Source organism: Podarcis melisellensis (genome assembly GCF_964234715.1).
Source record: "Podarcis melisellensis genome assembly, chromosome: 13".
NCBI classification, from domain to species: Eukaryota; Metazoa; Chordata; class Lepidosauria; order Squamata; family Lacertidae; genus Podarcis; species Podarcis melisellensis.
Window position 1 is genome coordinate 20,753,561 of NC_138545.1, and position 20,161 is coordinate 20,773,721.

Genomic DNA, 20,161 nt, shown 5'->3' on the forward strand with positions numbered 1-20,161 from the left:
AGGCCTGTAGGTTTGCAGCTTTTGCTGTGGGGTTGACTGCTTTGGAGGGCAGGGTGGAAGGGTTCATTAGCAGACGGGTTGGAGCAGGATTAACCCTTTCTTGGGTTTTGTACTTGGGGGTGGTGCTGTGGTCTAAACCACTGAGCTTCTTGGGCTTGCCGATCAGAAGGTTGGCAGTTCAAATCCCCACAACGGGGGGAGCTCCCATTGCTCTGTCCCAGCTCCTGCCAACCTAGCAGTTCGAAAGCACGCTAGTGCAAGTAGATAAATAGGTACTGCTGCAGCAGTAAGATAAACGGCATTTCTGTGTGCTCTGGTTTCCGTCATGGTGTCTCGCTGCGCCAGAAGCGGTTTAGTCATGGTGGCCACATGACCCAGAAAGCTGTCTGGACAAACGCCAGCTCCCTCAGCCTAAAAGTGAGATGAGCGCCACAACCCCTTAACCATCCAGGGGTCCTTTCCTTGGGGAGCACCCCAACAGTAACAGAAACCAATGAGTCCAGCACGGTAGGGCAAGTCAAAAGAAGCACCAGCACTTACTGCTTGTGGAAAAGCTGCAAGAAGAACAACTCCCTTGTCAGGACCAGTTCTGCCACAGACCAGCTTTGGACCAAGGTACGACTTCCCAACAGCCTGTGGCACATACAACCCACTTGGGCTGGGAGGAGCCTTCTGAGAGATACCATCAAGCTAGAGCAGCCAATGGGAGGAAGAGGTGTGGCTAAGAATGCCCTTGATAGCTATACCTCTCCTGTTCCTTGATTGTTGTCATTCTCTTAGGGTTGAGGCCTGCTTAGTCGTTCTTTCTAGAGGCCATCTTAGCTTGCTCACATCTCCAGAGTGCAAAAGAACCAAAGCAAAACAGCCATTTAGGGATTTTTATTTATTTATTTACAAAACAGGATAATAATAATAAAAAACCCAACCCACAAAATGCACAAAACCACCCCAAATACTGTTAAGAAGCAACAAGCTACGGATAAAGGTGAAATTATATATGCGTACCTCATTCCACCAGCATCCTCCCTTTTAACCTCTGTTCCCTCACAACTCCACTTCAGTGGTACCTCTGGGTGCGAACGGGATCCATTCCGGAGCCCCATTCGCACCCTGAAGCGAACGCAACCCACCTCTGCACGGGTCGCTATTCGTCACATCTGCGCATGCGTGTGACATCATTTTGAGCGTCTGCGCATGCGTGAGCGGCAAACCCGGAACTAACGGGTTCCGTTACTTCCGGGTCGCCGCAGATCACAACCCGAAGCTACTTTAACCCGAGGTATGACTGTATGTCAAACATCCAGGTGGTTTCTATGCATAAACAGATACACAACACATGCAGCAAGTTAGAAATGGGCTTTCCCATCGGACAATGTACAGGTATAAACAAGTGGAGCAGAATAACAAAAGTAATGACAAATGATGTGAATTGAGCGCAACTTTTCCAAATAGTTACCAAGACCTGGGGGGGGGGGGAGAAGGGGCTTATGTAGCTCCAGCCAAATCTCTGGGAGACCACCAATGTACGCATGCACACACTGACAGGATTGAGAGCAGAACCTGGCCTTGTTGGGCAGCTGCCAAGACCTAGAAGTGTCCAAGCAGGACCCATGACAAATACCAGCCCTCGGTCCCCCTTAAAATACTTGTTTCTGGTCTTATTGTTCAAAACAGGCTAAGATGCTGGATCTAGAGGCCAGTTTAACTTTTGCACCATGCCCCACAGCCATCCCCAAATCTGGAGCTTGCCTGGCAGACGCACATGCCCAAGACAAGCAAGGTTTTCCTCCTTCCCTGCGATTTCAAGTGTTCACAATGAAGACGTCTTTACCAGAGCTGGCTACGCTCGCTTGTGTTGCTTTTGTGTAAGAAGAGCCCATCTGAGGAGGATAAGTGCATAGAAACTGTTGGAATGGGGAGGCAACCTGTGGCCTTCCAGATGTTGAACCTGTCTGAGGTGACAGGAGTTGGGAGCCCAACAACATCTGGAAGGCCACAGGTTCCCCACCTCCTGTGCAGGCAGCTAGCTGGGGTGTGCATGCGTTAAGATTATGAATGACAAAAATTGGACCAAACTCTTCATGGCGGGGAAGCCCACAGTCTCAACGTGCGCAATAACAGAATTAACAACCAGAAAATGGGAAGGGGAGAGCAGGGCCGCGGGGTAGAGAAGGGCTTCAGAACAAAGGTTGGAAGTTTTGTAACGACTGGAAGGGGGGAGATTGGAGGGGACAATGGCTGTTCTCACCTAGGCATTTTCAGCAAATCCAGCCAAGGTGACTCAGAGCAAGGGTGGGCAACCTGTGGCTCATGTTGCTGGACTGTAACTTCCATCATGCCTGTGATGGTTGGGGATGATGGGAATTGGGAGTCCAGCAGCTGGGAGGGCCACAGGATGCTCATCCCTGGGTTAGACATTACAGTACAAGGTGTAAACTGAGTGGGTTAAAAGAATTTCACAGGCACTCCCTTATGTTTTGGAGTACAGTTCCCATCAGCCCCAGCTAGGAGGGCCAGAGATTATGAGAGTTTTAGTCTAGCAATACCAGGAGGGCCACAGGTTTTCCATCCCCAATTTAAAATGTTGCACCTGAGCACCATCGCTCAAAAACATGGCTCATCCAAGTTCTCAGTACTTTTCTTTCTTTCGCTGCTAAATAAAATTTAAACATTTTAACATCAGCTTTGTTTTCATACTACGCAAGGCAGGATTAATTCCAAAACGAGCTTATTAAGGAATTTTACGGAATAGTCAATAGAATTGTTAATGGTTGTTATTATTAGTAGTAAAAAAAAACCTTTAAAAACACACATTTGCTTTCCAAGTTATGTTCTGTAATCCACTCGAGTCTGGCAGTGAACTCTTTATTCTGCCAAACAGTGCTGAAGCAAGGTCTAGCCTTGGATGTCATGAAATAAACACTCAAGAGCCAAAATAATCAGGAAAACGTCGGGACTAAATCTTTTGGCATTATTACATCAAATTTCGGAATGGATAAGCTTATGGTTTGGGGAGATTTAAGGGCTAAATCATCTGTTTTGCTGTATGAAGAGTTCTGCAGGGTATTGTAATGGATTCTCCTGACAGCTGCAACTCCTGAGAGTTTAATTTCTTTCCTCAAGGTTATGGTAGAACCAATCCTAGCTCTGTGCAAGGAAAGGTTAGGTGGAGAATCTCCATAGGCACGTTGCAGCCCTGAAGTGGAAAGTTTTGAATTTAAAGGGATGGATTCCATTGCCGCCCCCTATAAAATCTGGAACTCTGAGAAGGGGCGATTCGACTCCTAGGAATAGCGAGTCAGCTTGTCATAGTTGGGTCCGATGGTCCTACACAGAAACATCGATAGCGTCATGAGGCAGAGCTGTGGGAAGAGAGAGATCCAGTTAAAAGAGGGCTCACATTGCTGCTCTGATACAACCACTGGCACCAATGGGGGGCAGCCCCAGCTGCATTTCGTGGGACATTGATCACCCAGAGGGTGGAGGACCTCACAGGAAACACCAGGGCAGCCTTCACGTTCTGAAGTCGCCTGGGCTTTTTAAAAACAGGTTTACGGAAGAAAACAGAAGGCCATTATCTCCCCCCCCTCCTGCCCCCATCTAGCTGGATAAGGAGGGAGGAGAATTTAAACTATCTACAGTGTTTGAAATCCCCCAGGTGCCACCTGGTGCGGGTCCAATTGCCACCACATGGAGACCTGATGATGCCAGGTTCGCGACTGACATCTCCATCTGGCTGGCCCCGCCAGCTTTCTTAAACAGGTTGCACAAAACAAATGAAATACCGTGAAAATCCCTGAAACGAGAAGTAACTGACTAGAAATATTATCCTGTGGAAATCAACTAAATAATAAAAATCAAAAAGCTTAAGGGGGAAAATTAGAAAAACCGAAAATAGAACAAAGCCTTAACGGGATGCCGGCTACAAACCTCGTTTCACTGAACTATTCAGTTTCCTCAGAAGGAAATAGAATTTTAAATGACCAAAATTCAAACAAGGGTAGAACCCCCAAAATTCTGACGTATTATAATCCTAGCTCGACCTAGGTAAAGCAAAACAGGTCAGCAGAAAAGCTTGCTTACTGCATTTATATCCCACCTTTTCCTCCAAATAGTACATGGTTCATCCCCCATCCCATCTCAGTTAATCCGTACAATGACCCTGTGAGGAAGGCTAAGAGGCTGCGACCGGCCCAAGGTCATGGCTGAGTGGGGATTTGAACCTTGATCTCTCAGGTCTGATACTTTAACCATGACACCACACTGGCTTCCTAGATTCCTGCTACAGGCCAGCTCTATGAATTACCATATTTTTCACCCCATAGGACACACTGGCCCATAGGACGCACCTAGTTTTTTGGGGGGGAAATAAAGGGGGGGGAATTATTTTTTCCCCAGGTGCGGGGCTGGGGCGGGGGAAGCCCGAGCTAGCGTAGAGCTGTGCGAAAAGCTTCTGGGTGCAGGCAAGCTCTCTGCTAGCCGTGGGAGAGCCGTGCAACTTCGCGTGGCTCTCCCACGGCTAGCAGAGCGCTGCACGAAGCCCGAAGCTTGGGGTGTGCTGAGCTCAGTGCGCCCCAAGCTTCTGGGTGCCCGCAAGCCCTCTGCTAGCCGTGGGAGAGCTGCGTCTCCCACGGCTAGCGGATAGCTTCCTGAAGCCTGGAGAGCGAGAGGAGTTGGTGCGCACCGACCCCCCTCGCTCTTCAGGCTTCAGCGAAAGCCTGCATTCGCCCCATAGGACGCACACACATTTCCCCATCATTTTTGGAGGGGGAAAAGTGCATCCTATAGGGCGGAAAAAAAGTAGGTAAGTAGGTAAATAAATATGGGGAAAGCAAAATATCACTTAAGAGAAGGATCTGAAATATTTTCCTTGGTGCCTGAATTTTTATTATTATTATGGGTTGTTTTATTTGATGCTTTGATGTGTTGTAAACCACTTTGAGATTTTTTATTTAAAATATAAAGCAGTATAGAAATGAAATAAATAATAATAATAATAAATCCCGCGGGTGGGGGTTGGGGAGGAAAGTCGCCCAAACATTCCATTGTGGCAGCCGTAACCCAAGTTTAAGGTGCCTTTTGGCTATTGACTTATATATCTAAAAGTTTTTAACACTGTCTACAGATTATCCAGCAAAGGGAGGGTTCTTCTTTTTAAAGTTACGCTTTCATTTCTCCTTCCAGGAACCCCCAGGAGGAGGCAGGCAATCACAACACCCATTTTACACGTGGAGAGGAAGTGCCTCACTCAGTGCGTTATTCGTGGAAGTGGCTGAACATGAGCTCGCATCTCCTGGCAAAACAGTTTCTACACAGTTGCGCAGTCCGTTTCCCCTTCCAGACCTTGCACCTCTCACACACACACACACACTGCGTGTGCTCCACACCCATGGCAATCCCAAGGCCAACACAATGCGGGGCTTGCCAGAACCGTCTCACTCTTGCAGTTAAAGCGCCGTTCCTTAGGTAGAAGGATGCAGTCCCTGGCCACCACATTTCCAGGTGGTCTAATAGCCGAGGCACCCATGCACACACATCTACAGCACTCAGAAGGACATACAGCATCTGGAGTGGGCCACAGACCAGCATGGAAACATGCAACGCCTGACGTCGTAAGGATCACAAGACAATGCGTACAGAGCACTCTGAACATTCAGAAGCACTACACAAGTGCTAATTATTTTGTTACCATCATGAAAAAAACACCCTGCTTTTCTTCTACTCTGGAAGGCAATGCTGGTGACAATAATAGACATTGTTCTGCTACAGACCAAGTCTATTCAAAACATTCAGATTCGGTTTATGAAGCGGAAGCATGCTGGGTTCCGCCTTCATTTCAATCTGTGCACTTCAACCTGTAAAGCCCTACTTGCCATTCGTTCCAGATATGAATAGGCAGGCAGGCAATTATTCAGTGGTTCAAGCAGGGAAGCAGAGAGAGCACTTCAGGAACACAGGGCAGCTGCCTTGCACTGTACAGACCCTTGTCTCAGCATTTTCCACACACCAGCAGTGGCTCTCCAGGATTTAAAGGCCGGGATCTCTTAGTCCTGCCTTGAGACCATCTGCATGCAAAGCAGGTGAATGCATTATTCTATATTGTTTTATTCTTTTGTTTTGCTTTTTTATTTTATTTGGAGCTTTGTGATATTTGGTGTGTGTATTTCTTGGCTTGGCATTTCAAAGAGCTGCCGTGTCTAAATACTGGCTTTGGAATGAGGAGATCAGAATGGTGTGGGCATCTTAGAGGGAACAGGGTGGGTTATCAGTAATAATTCCTCCCTCCCTAGAAATAACCGCTCTGAACTCCCTCCTGTTACATTTTAGCTATATTTTGAAATTTTCTTTCTAGCCCCTCCACTGCTTTCTTGTTCTCTTTCCTCTTCTCTCTTTTGAGGGTAGAGGCTTGGGCACTCTAAACACTTCCTCTTCTTGCTCTGAGGGGGCATCAAGACTCCCCTTGCGAAGCAGCCTAGAGGGCAGGCATGTGGCAATTGACTGCGAGGAGGAAAAGGGGGAAAGGAGGCGCCGATACACACTGATTTGCAGCAGCTAAATCCCTACCAGGCAGAGGCAAAGCTCAGCCTTCCCACTTCACCTGGAGTAATTACCTTGCCAGTACTCGAAGTAGATGTCCCTGTGCCGGCAACAGCAAAAGGGTTTAAAATAAGCAAAAAAATAAACAGAGAGGCAGAGGAGGTTTGGGAGAGTGCACTTGGGGAGGGAGCACAAGGAAAACATGCAATTCCTGGTGTGTGTGTGCTGCTTTGTGTAGCCAAACAAAACGCTGCATTCACAGGCATGCCTGGACACATGGCAGGGAGGTGCATGGGTCTCGAGAACCACAAAGCAACCTGCTTTTCCACATAACTGCAGCAGCCAACACACAAAACATGCAAGCAGGCCACAGCTGGCCTCAGCACCCCACTTGCCGGTGCCAGCAGGGCAGTCCACATGCCCTTACTGGGGCAGGTGTTGATCACACAGCACACTATATAAAGGCCTGAACAGCTGAGATGGGAGTCTGCCAAGCCGCTGGAGGTGGCAGTGACGAAAGCCAGAAGGATGGCGGAGGCGAGGGTAGAAGGAGCTAAACACCCCATTCATTCACCCACTCACTCCCTGTCATATCCCACCTTTCCTTCAAGGAACCCAAGGTGGTGCACATGGCTCTTTGGCTCCCCATTTTATCCTCCCAACCACCCTGTGAGGTGGGCTAAGAGTCAGTGACTGGTCTGAGGTCACCCTCAGCTTCATGGCTGAATGGGGATTTGAACCCTGGTCTCCCAGGTCCTAGTCCGACACACAAACCACACTGGACCTTGGATCCATGCCATGAAGAAGCTGCACAGGTCTTCCAGATTCAAGGGCAAGTCTGGTTCCCCTGTTAATAGCGATGTTGTTAGAGGGCGGCTCAGGTAGTCCAAGCCCCCGGTGTTTTGTGGGAGGCCCTAGATCAAGTGCTCTTCCGTCGGCACCCCACCTGGTTTAGTTTTGTTTGTTTGTTAATGCTTATAGGGCATCTAGGGCACATCAACACACAGTTACAGGGAGGCCCCAGACACCCACCATCTTAATTTCCCAGAGACATCTATACAATTTGCATATGCAAGTTTTATGCAAATTACCTAGTAACACACTCACTTGATAGATCAACCAGGCAAGCTCAGACTCCCAAATCCCAAAGAGGTAACACCGTGCCCTCTCACTTAACACTGAAGCCTTGGCTGTGTGCCACATGTTCAGTGTTTTTCAAACCAGATAGTTGGCTTAGCAGCTGCACTAGAAGCTGCAGTTTGCTTCCCCTAAAAATCTATAGAAACAGCAGAGCCAAGTGCAGTCCTCCAAAATGAGTTCTCTATAACCCACCCCAAATTCTGCCTCCCCAACTTAGGAAGCCAGTCAGGAAGAACCCCTTCTCCCCAGAAAGACAAAAAACAAACAAAACCCTGTAATCTGAGAATTATGGGGAAGCACAGGCCAAGAATTCACCAAGGAATTCACAATGACTTCAATATGCTAGCTAGCAGTTTTGATGGCCAGCACACACACAAGACCAAAATCATGCACAGGCCATACAAATAAAAGCCCACACAAATTGGATTTGGGCCGGAGGGGAAATGAGAAGCAAACAACAACAACAACACAATTCCAAATGTACACAGCTAATATACCAAGGCAGGCCCTTGAGCAAAACCACATCAGTGCATGCATACAAATACACTCTCATCTGCCACCTGCTGGGGAAGTAGAGGATCTCATGGGAGCCACCACTATGCAAGTCCCTGTGCTCTAGTGCGCTGATCAGGATCATGCACAGCAGCTGCAGGAACTACAAGAAAGGTTTTAGGCTGAGGAGGGGAAAGGGCAGACCATCTCTCACCCACATAGCATAGTTCCACAGTCAACAGAACTTAGTGGTCCAGACTGGAGCAGCACTTACAGGCACCGCTTGTGGTTTTCCTCCGCAGAGCACCAAGGTGGCAACACTGGTATGCTTCCCCTTTCTGCTCAGCCACAGAAATACTCTCAGGTCTCTGTAGGAACTGCATCCACAGATAATACCCTCTCCCCACTCGCTCGACCTGGGAGGCCAGGGAAGCAGCGGAGCTCCACCGCAACCTCCGCTACTATTGGCAATGCCAGCAGTTCTACTCCTTGCAGTTCTACTCCTTCTACACCAACCTGCAGCAGCTCGCCCAGACCTCTTACCTCCAGGAGCGCAATCCCAAGACTGATCCCCACAATGGTGACGATGTTATTTGTGAGCCAGGTCTGGACGCCATCCATGCAGCCCTACAATTGGACAAAGGTGTATTTGTTAAAAAAAAGGCTGCTTGCTTCCATGCGTGCGTGTTCCAAGAAGATAAGAGCTGTCAAGCCCACCATTCTGTGTCCCACAGGGCAACCAAATGCATCCAAGAAGTCCGGGAGCATGGCAGCAAGGCAATAGCCTGCCACATGTTCTGTATTCAACTATGCACTGCTTCTGAACATGGAGGTTCCATTTGATTACAACGGCCAATTGCCACTCCAAGTCCTATCCTCCATGAACTTGCTTAATTACCCATTTAAGCCATCCAAACCGGTGGCCATTCCCAGCAGTGGTTGCCAACAAGGAAGGACTGGGGGGGGCAGATGTCCAGCCCCCACTCCCAGGAGATTGAAACAGAGGACCACCGGCCCCCACAGCAGAGCTGTCTTACTGCATTTTGAAGTAAGTGAAGTGAAAATGTTGCAATCTAAAAAGCAGCCCCCTTCTCCCACCCCACCACTGCCTGGTAAGACTACTACGTTCAGTCTAGCACGGTCAAAACTGCACCACTGTTACCCCACATTGCATGGGAGTGCATCCCATAAATTAACTACACAGTATGCAGAAAAGTGTTTCCTTTTGTCTGTTCCAGAATTGACTGCCAATTCCCCCCTCCCAGCACACATTTTTACATTGATTTTTAACAACCAATGTGCAGACAGAAAACATCGCAGCCTAGTAGGACAAAAGTACGAAAATATAACAACACGGCTCCAAAGAGATAATAATAACATGTTAACTCACGCCAAGGTTCCCTTAATAAAGATTTATAAAAGTACAATCAACCTTCAAGTTCCATCATTATTGTGAACAAAGGCTCTATATAGGCTTAACTGAGCCAGACATTTTGCATGTATCATTTTAAACATGTGCCTCAATATTTATATAAGAAATAAAATCATGTCATCTATTTCTATATGTCCTTCAAACTCTGCCCTTTAGGTCCTTTCAGTTTATGAGATACCTTTCCAAGGAAGGCAATTTGCCAAACCCTCAAATAGCAGAATCCTAATTATTAAGATAGGGGTTGCGAGTGGCGCTGCGGTCTAAACCACTGAGCCTAGGGCTTGCCGATCAGAAGGTTGGCAATTCAAATCCCTGCAACGGGGTGAGCTCCCGTTGCTCGGTCCCTGCTCCTGCCAACCTAGCAGTTCGAAAGCACGTCAAAGTGCAAGTAGATAAATAGGTACCGCTCCGGCGGGAAGGTGAATGCTCTGGTTCTCCAGAAGCGGCTTAGTCATGCTGGCCACATGACCCAGAAGCTGTATGCTGGCTCCCTCGGCCAGTAAAGCGAGATGAGCGCCACAACCCCAGAGTAGTCTGCAACTGGACCTAATGGTCAGGGGTCTCTTTACCTTTAATTATTAAGATTAAAGGTCTTCTAGGATTGCTGCCGATCCATTTCACCGGGTGACTTGGGAGTTCTAGAATTAACGGGTTGGGAAGACAAAGCCTCTTTCTATCCACTTTCTCCAAGCCATGCAAGCCAAGCTCAGAGCACCACAAGGGTTGGATTCTGACCAGATAAGTGTTGCAAGCTTCCTCTCCCCGGCCTTCGGCTACTCACCATCTCATAGACGGACCACGGTTGCCCATAAGAGTTACAGAAGCCTGCGATCTTCGGCCTGGTGGTGGGGGCAGCGGTGGTGCCGTTCCCTGGCTGGCCAGGCTGAGAGATGTTGCCGCGGCACGAGCAGGGGTAGAGGTGGTAAGAGGAGTTCTTTATTATGGTGTTCTCCATCCAGTCATTGGAGAGGATCCATCCGCAACACTGGAGCTGCAGGGAGGCAAAAGAGAGAGACCATGAGAAGAAGACCTGGGGGCTGGAAGAGAAAGCTACCCCAGGGGCAGAGGAAGGGGGGCGATGGGGGCGGTCCACCCTGGTGTCACCACCGAGCGGGTGACAAAATGGTGGGCGGCACTCACAACGGGGCCTCCAGCACGCCAGCCTATCCCAAGGGCCATCTAGTCCATTGCAGGAAACTCAGCTAAAGCACCCATTAGCCATCCAACCTCTGCTTAAAAACCTCCAAGGAGGGAAAGTCCACAACCTCCCGAGGGAGACCGTTCCACTGTGAAACAGCTCTTAACAGTCAGAAAGTTCATCCTAAATCTTAGAATCTCCTTTCTTGTAACTTGAAGCCATTTGTTCGAGTCCTACCCTCCAGAGCAGGAGAAAACAAGCTTGCTTCATCTTCCATGTGACAGCCCTTGAGATATTTGAAGCTGGCTATCCTATCTCCTCTTTTCCAGGCTAAACATACCCAGCTCCTTCAACCGTTCCTCATTAGGCTTGGCATGAGTTTCAATCTGGTTTTTAGCCCATTGCTTTGTTGATTTTTAATCATTTTTGTAATGTTTCAAATAATTTTTAACTCTGATAATCTCGTTTTATTCTTTTAGTAAATTGCTTTGGGTGCTTTTTTTTTTTACACAACTGAGCAGTACATTAACTTTGCTAAATTAATTACCGTATTTTTTCTGTGTATAAGACTAGGTTTTTTCCCTAAAAAATAATGTCAAAAATTAGGGGGGCGTCTTATACATGGATATATCTCCCCCCATTTTCTTAAATCTGAGTCCCCAAAGATAGGGGGCAGCTTATACATGGGGGCGTCTTATAGATGGACAAATATGGTAAATAACCAAAGAAAGCCACCCATGAACATGGCAGGAGGAATCAAAAAGGCAGAGAAAACTTGGGTGGGCATTTCTTCTTGAGGAAAGTATCTTACCTCCATCTGCACATAATCCCAGCTCTCCTCCTCATCCGTGGACGGATTATATGTCCCATAGTGCTCAATTATTTCTGTGACATAGTCACCAACCTTTGTGTTGAGCTGCATGGGAACAAAAGTAAAGTTAAAAAGTCGGCTCTCCGACAGCAGCAACAGCCATTAGGGTGCTCTTATTTTCTGTGTGCCCTATAGCAAATTTATTATAGTGTCTTCTTGGGTTGGCATGACCCCCCCCCCTGTTTCCTTACCAGCTGCCCAAATACAGGCAGGGGGGAAATGAAGCCCCTGTAAACAAGGTTGAAAAATTGTGGTGCCCGGTTCCCCCTGGGTTCTTGAAAACCAAACAGAGGTGATGTACTCTTCTTGAGTGGCACGCCTTCTCTGAATCTACACTTGCCCCACAAACTCCTAAACAGAAGTACAGTGGTGCCTCGCAAGACGAAATTAATCCGTTCCGCGATTCTCTTCGTCTAGCGGTTTTTTCGTCTTGCGAAGCAAGCCCATTGACAGCTTAGTGGATTAGTGCTAGAGCTGTCAAGCGGCTTCCAGCGATCAGCTGTTAAGCGGCTTATCAGCGGAACAGCTGATAAGCGGCTTAGCGGCTTAGGAAAAGGGCGAAAAAAGCAAAAAAAAAACGCCGGGGGACGCAAGATTTTTTTCGTCTTGTGAAGCAACCCCATAGGGAAATTCGTTTTGCGAAGCGCCTCCAAAACGGAAAACCCTTTCATCTAGCGGGTTTTTCGTCTTGCGAGGCGTTCGTCTTGCGGGGCACCACTGTACATGTGAGAGCATTGGGTTTTCCTGTTTACTACAGTGGGACTTCAGGTTACAGATGCTTCAGGTTACAAACGCTTCAGGTTACAGACTCCACTAACCCAGAAATAGTACCTCGGGTTAATAACTTTGCTTCAGGATGAGAACAGAAATCGCACGGCGGCAGCAGGAGGCCCCATTAGCTAAAGTGGTACCTCAGGTACCTCAGGTTAAGAACAGTTTCAGGTTAAGAATGGACCTCTGGAACGAATTAAGTTCTTAACCCGAGGTACCACTATATAGGAGCTCGCTGGTTGCACAGAGCTTAATAGCTGGCCCTCGCGTCAATCACACAGCCATTCCTCCTCCCTCCAGGATAATTTAATTTAGAGAAAACTCTGCCAAATAAATGGCCTAGAAATGCTTTTTTAAAAACATAGAGCCTGCCTGAAAGCGTAGAAGGGAGGGTTTAAGAATCTACAATGGAGCCAGAGCCTGAGGCTCAAGGGTGGGGAAAAGCAAGAGTTCACCACCCAGCCAAAAGAGAGAAGAGATCAAAACGCACCCACGGCAGGAGGGAGGCGTGGGCCTGCTTCACCCCAGCTTTCAGCCTGCTCTCCCCTGCGTGTGAGTCACAAGCACTTGGAGAGGGAAAGGGAGATCAAAGGGCATGAGCAGCCCTCTCTCGCGTGCCCCGCTTGTTCTTTCCTCCGCTCAGGCAAGGAAACCGAGGCTCGGTCAACAGCACACGCAAAAAGAACAAGGCGGCGGATTTGAAAGGGGGTAGAATGACACTTTCCACTTCAGACACTGGCGGGGGAATCTTTGAAACATTTTCCCCTGTGTCAAACAAACTCTCTCTGTGAGTGGAAAAACCAGCACACAGGAAGTGAGTGGAGCTAGAACCCATTCTCCCCAATCTGCTCAGTCATCTACTTTTGGGGAAACTATTACGCACAAAGTGCTGCCCCCCCCCCAGCAAGTTGAGACAGTATGGTTGCTTCTGTCACCTCTGTGCTTTATCACCTCGTTCCACTGTGTGTGTAGACCAGACGGGAGGCCCCATACACACCACACGTTTACAGCACACATTTGCTTCCCCCCCCCCCCCGCTGTCTGCCCCCCAAAGAATCCTGGGAGATATACGTAGTTTGCTTGGGGCACTGGGTTTCGTAGCTCTGGGAAGGGTAAGCTACAGTTGTCATAATTCTTGGGTTTGGCGTGTGTGCCTTAAACGTATTACATGTATCCAGCCTAGCGATAAAAGCGTGGCGAGAGAAATGGAGAGATAGATAATCTGATGTTTTTATTTGGACCGCAGTGGGGGAAATCCCAGGGCAGCCCCGCGCTGACCCTCCCATGAGACATGCAGGTTTCACATTTTATCCAAGTGCCACTCACCGTTTTGCTCTGCGAATATACCAAGATTCCAATGATGATCTGGGCCAGGAAGAGGAGGAGCAGGAAGGCAAAGTACTGGGGGGGCACAGAGAACAAGAGAGGCCAGTGAGACTCAGCCAACGTCCCACCACAGCCAGGTGAGCTACTGCAAGTCTCCCTCTCACGGGAGGAGAAGATTGGATGCCAGCTGAGATGGTGGTTCCTCTCACCTCCCCACAAACACTTTCTATGCCTGCAGCTCCAGGGATTCCTTCCTGACTGCTGCTTTTGACTCTGTCTGTGTCTCCCCTTGCTTTCCACAGGTAAAGAATCTACCCCACAAGGGAGGCCCAGCCCCTGGATGTTTCTCCATGAGGTGGACAACCTGTTACTTCTAGGCAGGGTCCTGCCCCCTCGGCACGGTCCGTGGGGCTTCAGGGTTCCCAGCATGCTGTGTCTGCTGCCTGGCTGTTTGTTGGGCCACTTTTCAAGGTGCAGGACCCTTTCCTGCTGTAGTGACTGGCTGGCATTCAGAAGAAAACACAAGCCTTCCCTTCTTGGGATATCTTCCATCTTAGATGCTGATCAATAAAGGCTACAAATTTTCTTTGCTGCTATGGGGTGGCTGGTAGGCAGCCCTTCCCCCTTTTCCAGCAGCGCCACCCACCCAAATAATTTCCCTTGCCTCTTTCTGCACCTCTTCCAGCTCTACACTATTCTTTTTTTGAGGTGGTGGGGTCAGAACTGTATATAGTATTCCAAATGCAGCAACACACCACAGATTTATATAACATTGTGAAGCTACTGGCAGCTTTATTTTCAGTCCCTCTTCCAGGGACTGAAAATAAAGAGTGGGATTTGTCTTTTGCCACTGCCACCACATGTGCGTTCTTGACCCACCCGGTCCTGCTTCCAGAAAAGGCCTGCCAACTCCTAGCAGGCCTTGCTTTTAACCCCTTATGCCCGAGTTCCTTTTATTGACTCCCCCCCCCCTCTCTCTGCACATACTTACACATCCTAGCATACACTTGATTTCCTTGAGAGAACCCAGGCAACCGAGGAATCCCATCCACATGGTGAGGATGCCGACCCCACAGAAAATATAGGACCAGATCTTGAGGGCATAATACGCCGACCCTGGAGAGGGAGTTAATAGGTAAATCATCAGTCCGGCCTGTCTTGACAGGAAACTCAAGAGGCCAGAGATGGCAGAGAATATTTTTAGGAAGAAAAGCTGCCCACTGGCCCATTGTCTGCACCAGGGTTTACCAAACATGGGTCTCCAGCTGTTTTTGAACTACAGCTCCCATCATCCCTGACCACTGGTCCTCCTAGCTAGGGTTGATGGGAGTTGTAGTCCTAAAGCAGCTGGAGACCCAAGTTTGGGAAACCCTGGTCTACAATGACTAGCAGTGGCTGCCCAGGGTTTCAGACAAGAATCTCTCCTACGTGGAGATGCCAGGGGGTTGAATCTGGGACCTTCCGCACACAAGGCAAATTCTCCACCACTGAACTACAGTCCTTCCCCCAATTTTGTTAAAAGCCTACTTCTCTCCAGCAACCTGACTGGAAATTTTCCCTGGTATAAGGGTTCGGTGAAACAACAGGTGCTTATGGGAGCATGTTCTAAGGGACTGAAATGCTGCTACACATGAGCTGCCATGAGCTACCCCACAGGCTTTCCCTGCAAAACCCAAAGCATAGATGCAGGAGAAAGCAGGACCAATATGATGCCAAGGTGGGGGAAAGCACTGGTAGACAGCTGTAAGGAAAGGTCTGTTTTTTGTTCTCCTAGAATTTCCCCAGTGGGACCAGTGGGTGGGGTGCAGTGTCAGTTGGGACGGAGGAATATTAGCAACCCAGGAAGGAGAAGGGAAAGAAGAGTATGTGAAACGGGACTGAGAGCCCCCCACCCACATCTACGCTGACGAGACTCACCTAGGACAGCCGCAAAACTGTCCCGGTCAAAAAGTAGCCATAAGCCAAAGCTAAACAGAAGTCCTCCGAGGAGCTGAAAGAAACAAGGAGTGGGGGAAAGGTTATAAATCTATGTTCCTACATATTGCTTCCAAGTTTCTTTAAATCTTTCCACACCCTCCATCAATGGGCTTCTCAAAGGGCAAACGGGAATCATACTGATGGGCCCATCTAGCCTGGCATCAGGCCTGCCCCCCACCCCACCCCCAAAAAAGGTACTCACAAAAAAGAAGAAATTGAAGAGGAAAAGGAAGTACTTTGTGACAGCGATGCAACCTTTGCGGGACATTGTGTTGTCCTGTGGGGAAGGAGAAGAGTGTCAAGGGGAGAGACAAAATACAAATCCAGTTTTGGATTGTTTTCCCTCCCAGCCTCCTCATGCTCCCATGTTTGTTATCTCCACACCAATCCTCAAGAAAGGTTATTTCATTTGGGTTCTTTAATTTTCCGATTTTTGAAAAAGGAGCTCTAAGTTGCGGCCTCTCCCGCAACTTAGAATCCTAAGTGATGAAATCATAACAGCGGCTCACTCGGTTGCTGGGGAAACGTTGGCTGTCATCTTGGGGTTGCCTGTTCCATTCCAGGCCTTGCTAGTTGAGGTGGGGGAAAGGAAGAAGTAAACAGAGAGGATGGAGGCCTCTCCTCCACACCCCAAGCCTGATCCAGGCCTCACTGATAACACCCATTGCGGCTGACAACTGGTTCCATGTGATAAAACAGTCCCACCCATTCTTCCATTGGGTTGCCAGTTGTTTAGCCTGCTATGCCTTTAAAAACAGTTTGAGGGACGGATAATCTTTATTTCCACATTGTAGGAAGCTTTATCAGCACATCAAAAGCTGCTGTTGGAAGGCCCAATATTTTTTTTATTTTCTGGTCAGTTGGAATGCCTATCCACCAGATGCGCGCGCGCACACACACACACACACACCCTCTCCAAAACCACACGGTTTCCATCTGGCTGCAAGAACTGAGCCTGCACTGTCTCTAAGTGGCCTGCATTGTCTCTGAAGCTATGACAACAGCCTCACAGCAGCTGAGTCCAACATGAGGAACCGTTCTTAGGTTTATCAAAAAAGCAGGTAGATAGCAGGAATAGAGAATGCAGAGGGACAACCATCCACTGCGGCAAGTGTATAGGTCAGGCACCATTTAACTTCCCAAATTAAGTTGCTTTGCAAGTTTCAAGCTACATTCTCAGAAGCAGAAGTTCTCATTAAAGATAGCTATACAGATCCACAGGCAGAGATAGATTAGAATATACCAGCAGCAAACTCATTCTCCGAGTGTGGATCCTTATATAGCTAAACAGCAACACCTACACGAAGTTTTACAGAAGTACCCCAAAAAAGTGGTTTGAGGAGGTGCTACAAAACAGCCCACTGAGGGCTGAACATGCTCAGTGGTTATGGAATGCTGACTTGGAAAACCAGGTGCAAGGAAAATTGGAATGGAGTGTCCTGGGAAAGGTCAGGGCTGGCTGGTGGGTTGGTTGGAACTCTGAATAGTAGCACTCTAGCCTACAACATTTTGCTGCAGGTCCCACCCATATTACTGAATACAAGTTGTCAGGGAGCAGCAGCCAGGGAAGGCTTCACGCCCTGTGTGTGGCCTTCCTGAAGGCATCTTGTTGGCCCCTGTAATAAAGCAAGATATTGAAGTAGATTAACTTTTGCTCAGGGCCAACAAGGATCTGATCATGTTCAGACATGTGGCTGGGCAACAGGGGTTGCTCAGGTGATGGAAGAAAATGCACTCTACCCATGGCCAGAGGCATTCTCACATGTTCCCACTACCCTCAGAAAGATCCTTCAGAACTGAGACTTGCTAGCAGGACAGATGATATGATCTCAGAGCAGACCAGAAGAGGAAGTGGTCGTTTCTGAAGGTGCTGTGCATCATAGATTCTCAGAAAGAGACAGCCTCACTTCCTGGGCTCCTTAGGCAACTGATTCTTATAATCTCTCTCACAAATCTCTGTCTTCTTGCGTGCAAGACCCACAGACTCACTCCTCTGCCTTTCCATTGGCTGAGCTAATAACTCACATCTGCAGCAGTGCCAGTTCACACACATCTATATGCCACCTTCATTTGTGAAAACACAGGCCTCTGTCACATCTGCTCATTCACACCCTGTTTCAGCAAGACGGTTCAAGCTCTGCTCATCATTGTTATGCATACAGAAGTATGCGCAATCCGGATCACTTATGTAAGCTGTCCATGACACATTTACACTCATGGGAACGTCTCGAGTTGCACAAGAGCTTTTCAGATTCGGTGTACTAGGGAGCTCTCTCATATGTGCAGGTTCACAACCAGTGTCTGGCTTCTTGGACCTTAAAGAGCACACCAGCCTTCACCAACATGGGTGTGTTGCACAAGGGCACTTTTAAATACTTTGCACACACCAGACAGACATGCGTTTTGACAAGGACAGGCGTTTTTGCCGGGTTTCCTCAATATACAGTCAGTAGCAAAATGACATATTAAACCACAAATCATCAAGTTATGATCCTCTTTGTCAAATCCCTTGTGTCCACACATACTGTCCACCTCTGCCTCATTTTGACACGAACGGTTCTCTCTTCTTCTGCCAAACAGCCTTTTTCTTCTAAACTGGTTTCATCCCACCAGCCTCACAGTGACACTGAGAACGCCCCCCCCCCCATCACTGACTCTGAGGCCTCGAAACATATCACACCCCAAGATTCCCTCTCAACTTCTGCCCCATAAGCAGCCCACTTGCAACTCCAGCCAAGCCCACCCCCATCACTCGCCCCATAGATGACTCAGTCAAAAATTAACCCCACGCTCTGCGATCAAGGATGTTATTCGAGGACCTAGTTTGGATCTCTGATCCAACAGTCCCAACCCCAGATGTTTTCTTAAAAAACGCCCTTACTCACTTTTATTCCCTATCCTCTCCATCTCCTACTGACCTCTTAACCCTACAATGTTCTGCCCTGGGACTTCTCAGCGTTCATTAAAACCCGATCTAGGAATGGCTCACCTTTCTGTATCACCCAGGCAGCCTTTTGCCTCTTCTTTCTGCTTTGGTTGCTATCTCAGCCTCTCGCTCCGCTCCCCGCAACCACCTAATAATTCGACTTCTTTTGACGGTCCAAAGTTTCCAAACTTCGCTCATCCACCCAAAGGGGCCCACCTCCCTCATTTGCGCCTCGCGTTTCTAATTGGCTGGCTGGGGAGCAAAGGAGGCGGGGCTTGTATATTAACAATTAATAGATTCCAGCGTTCCACCCACAGCCGCCAGTTTCCAGCCACCCTCCCCCTCCCTCTTTTGTTGCGGGCTGCCTTTTTTTTTTAAGGTGGTGCCGCTTCTCGAGGGGTATTTGGTTTCATGACGTTTATCCTCTGCGCCCTCCACATGCTGAAAGTGGCACAAGCAGAGCGCGGGTTGTCCTGATCGTACGTACGGCTTTTGCAGGGAAGCCACACCAAAAAATCCCCAACCCAGTTATGCCAGTAAAAACATCCAAAACCAGGGGTTCAAGGCACCATGCCTCGCATCTCCGCGCGTTAATTTATATTGAGAAATAATACTAGAGTCACAGCTCAAACCAATTTCCGCGCATTGCATGGCGAAAATTATAGATCCAGCACTTTTTGGGGATCGTACAGGGGGAAGGCTCTATTTGGTTTTCACATGGGGACACCCAAATCTACCAGCAAGTTAATTTCTCCTCAAGTCACTGTCCACGCTGAATAAAGACCCAGTGCTCTGCAGGGTTGCAGCAACTTTGCTCCACTTCCTAGCTTCCTCGTGATCGTAGTTTTCACATGGAGACGTTCCAGATTCACTGCGGAGCTACCAGGCTATCAGTTCACAACACCCAAGGTAAATAAACCTTTGCTTTGCGGCACTGCTGTGGTACGGAAACCTGAATCTGAAGCATGGACACACTTTTTTTTTCTAAGGAGAGATTTGGGGCTTTTTCCACCCTTCATGAGTGTTGCAGACAAATAGGGATTCCATCAATGACACCATTGACCATAACATCCTTCTGGACCGTCTAGAGGGGCTGGGAGCTGGGGGCACTGTTATACAGCCCGCAGACTGTCTCGCCAGAGTGGTGCATGCTCTAGTTATCTCCCGCAGACTACTCCAGACTACTGCAATGCGCTCTACGTGGGGCTACCTTTGAAGGTGACCCGGAAACTGCAATTAATCCAGAATGCGGCAGCGAGACTGGTGATTGGGAGTGGCCACCGGGACCATATAACACCAGTCCTGAGAGATCTGCATTGGCTCCCAGTTACATTTCCGAGCACAATTCAAAGTGTTGGTGCTGACCTTTAAAGCCCTAAACAGCCTCGGTCCTGTATACCTGAAGGAGCATCTCCACCCCATCGTTCAGCCTGGACACTGAGATCCAGCGCTGAGGGCCTTCTGGCGGTTCCCTCATTGCAAGAACTGAGGTTACAGGGAACAAGACAGAGGGCCTTCTCTGTACTGGTGCCCACACTGTGGAATGCCCTC

At 48.5% G+C, this 20,161-nt stretch overlaps 1 protein-coding gene across 1 annotated transcript; it reads right to left on the bottom strand.

Moving 5' to 3' along the window:
- Window positions 1-864: 864 nt before the first annotated feature.
- On the bottom strand, window positions 865-18,827 carry CD37 (CD37 molecule). The gene is made up of 9 exons (XM_081886081.1): window positions 18,674-18,827; window positions 15,887-15,961; window positions 15,625-15,697; window positions 14,699-14,823; window positions 13,708-13,782; window positions 11,551-11,655; window positions 10,383-10,592; window positions 8,713-8,796; window positions 865-3,362 (listed from the first exon to the last, which is right to left on the bottom strand). The coding sequence occupies exons 2-9, from the start codon at window positions 15,950-15,952 to the stop codon at window positions 3,285-3,287; spliced, it is 816 nt and encodes a 271-aa protein (XP_081742207.1). The 5' UTR covers window positions 15,953-15,961; window positions 18,674-18,827; the 3' UTR covers window positions 865-3,284.
- Between the last annotated feature and the right edge of the window lie 1,334 nt (window positions 18,828-20,161).

Bases quoted from the DNA above. Each gene is read 5' to 3' on its own strand.
- CD37 (XM_081886081.1), bottom strand. From the start codon at position 15,952: ATGTCCCGCAAAGGTTGCATCGCTGTCACAAAGTACTTCCTTTTCCTC. The intron at 14,824-15,624 runs GTGAGTCTCGTC...CTCCCTCTCCAG, and splicing joins CAGTTTTGCGGCTGTCCTAG to GGTCGGCGTATTATGCCCTC. The intron at 3,363-8,712 runs GTAAGAGGTCTG...CTCTTCCCACAG, and splicing joins TTGGGATTGCGCTCCTGGAG to CTCTGCCTCATGACGCTATC.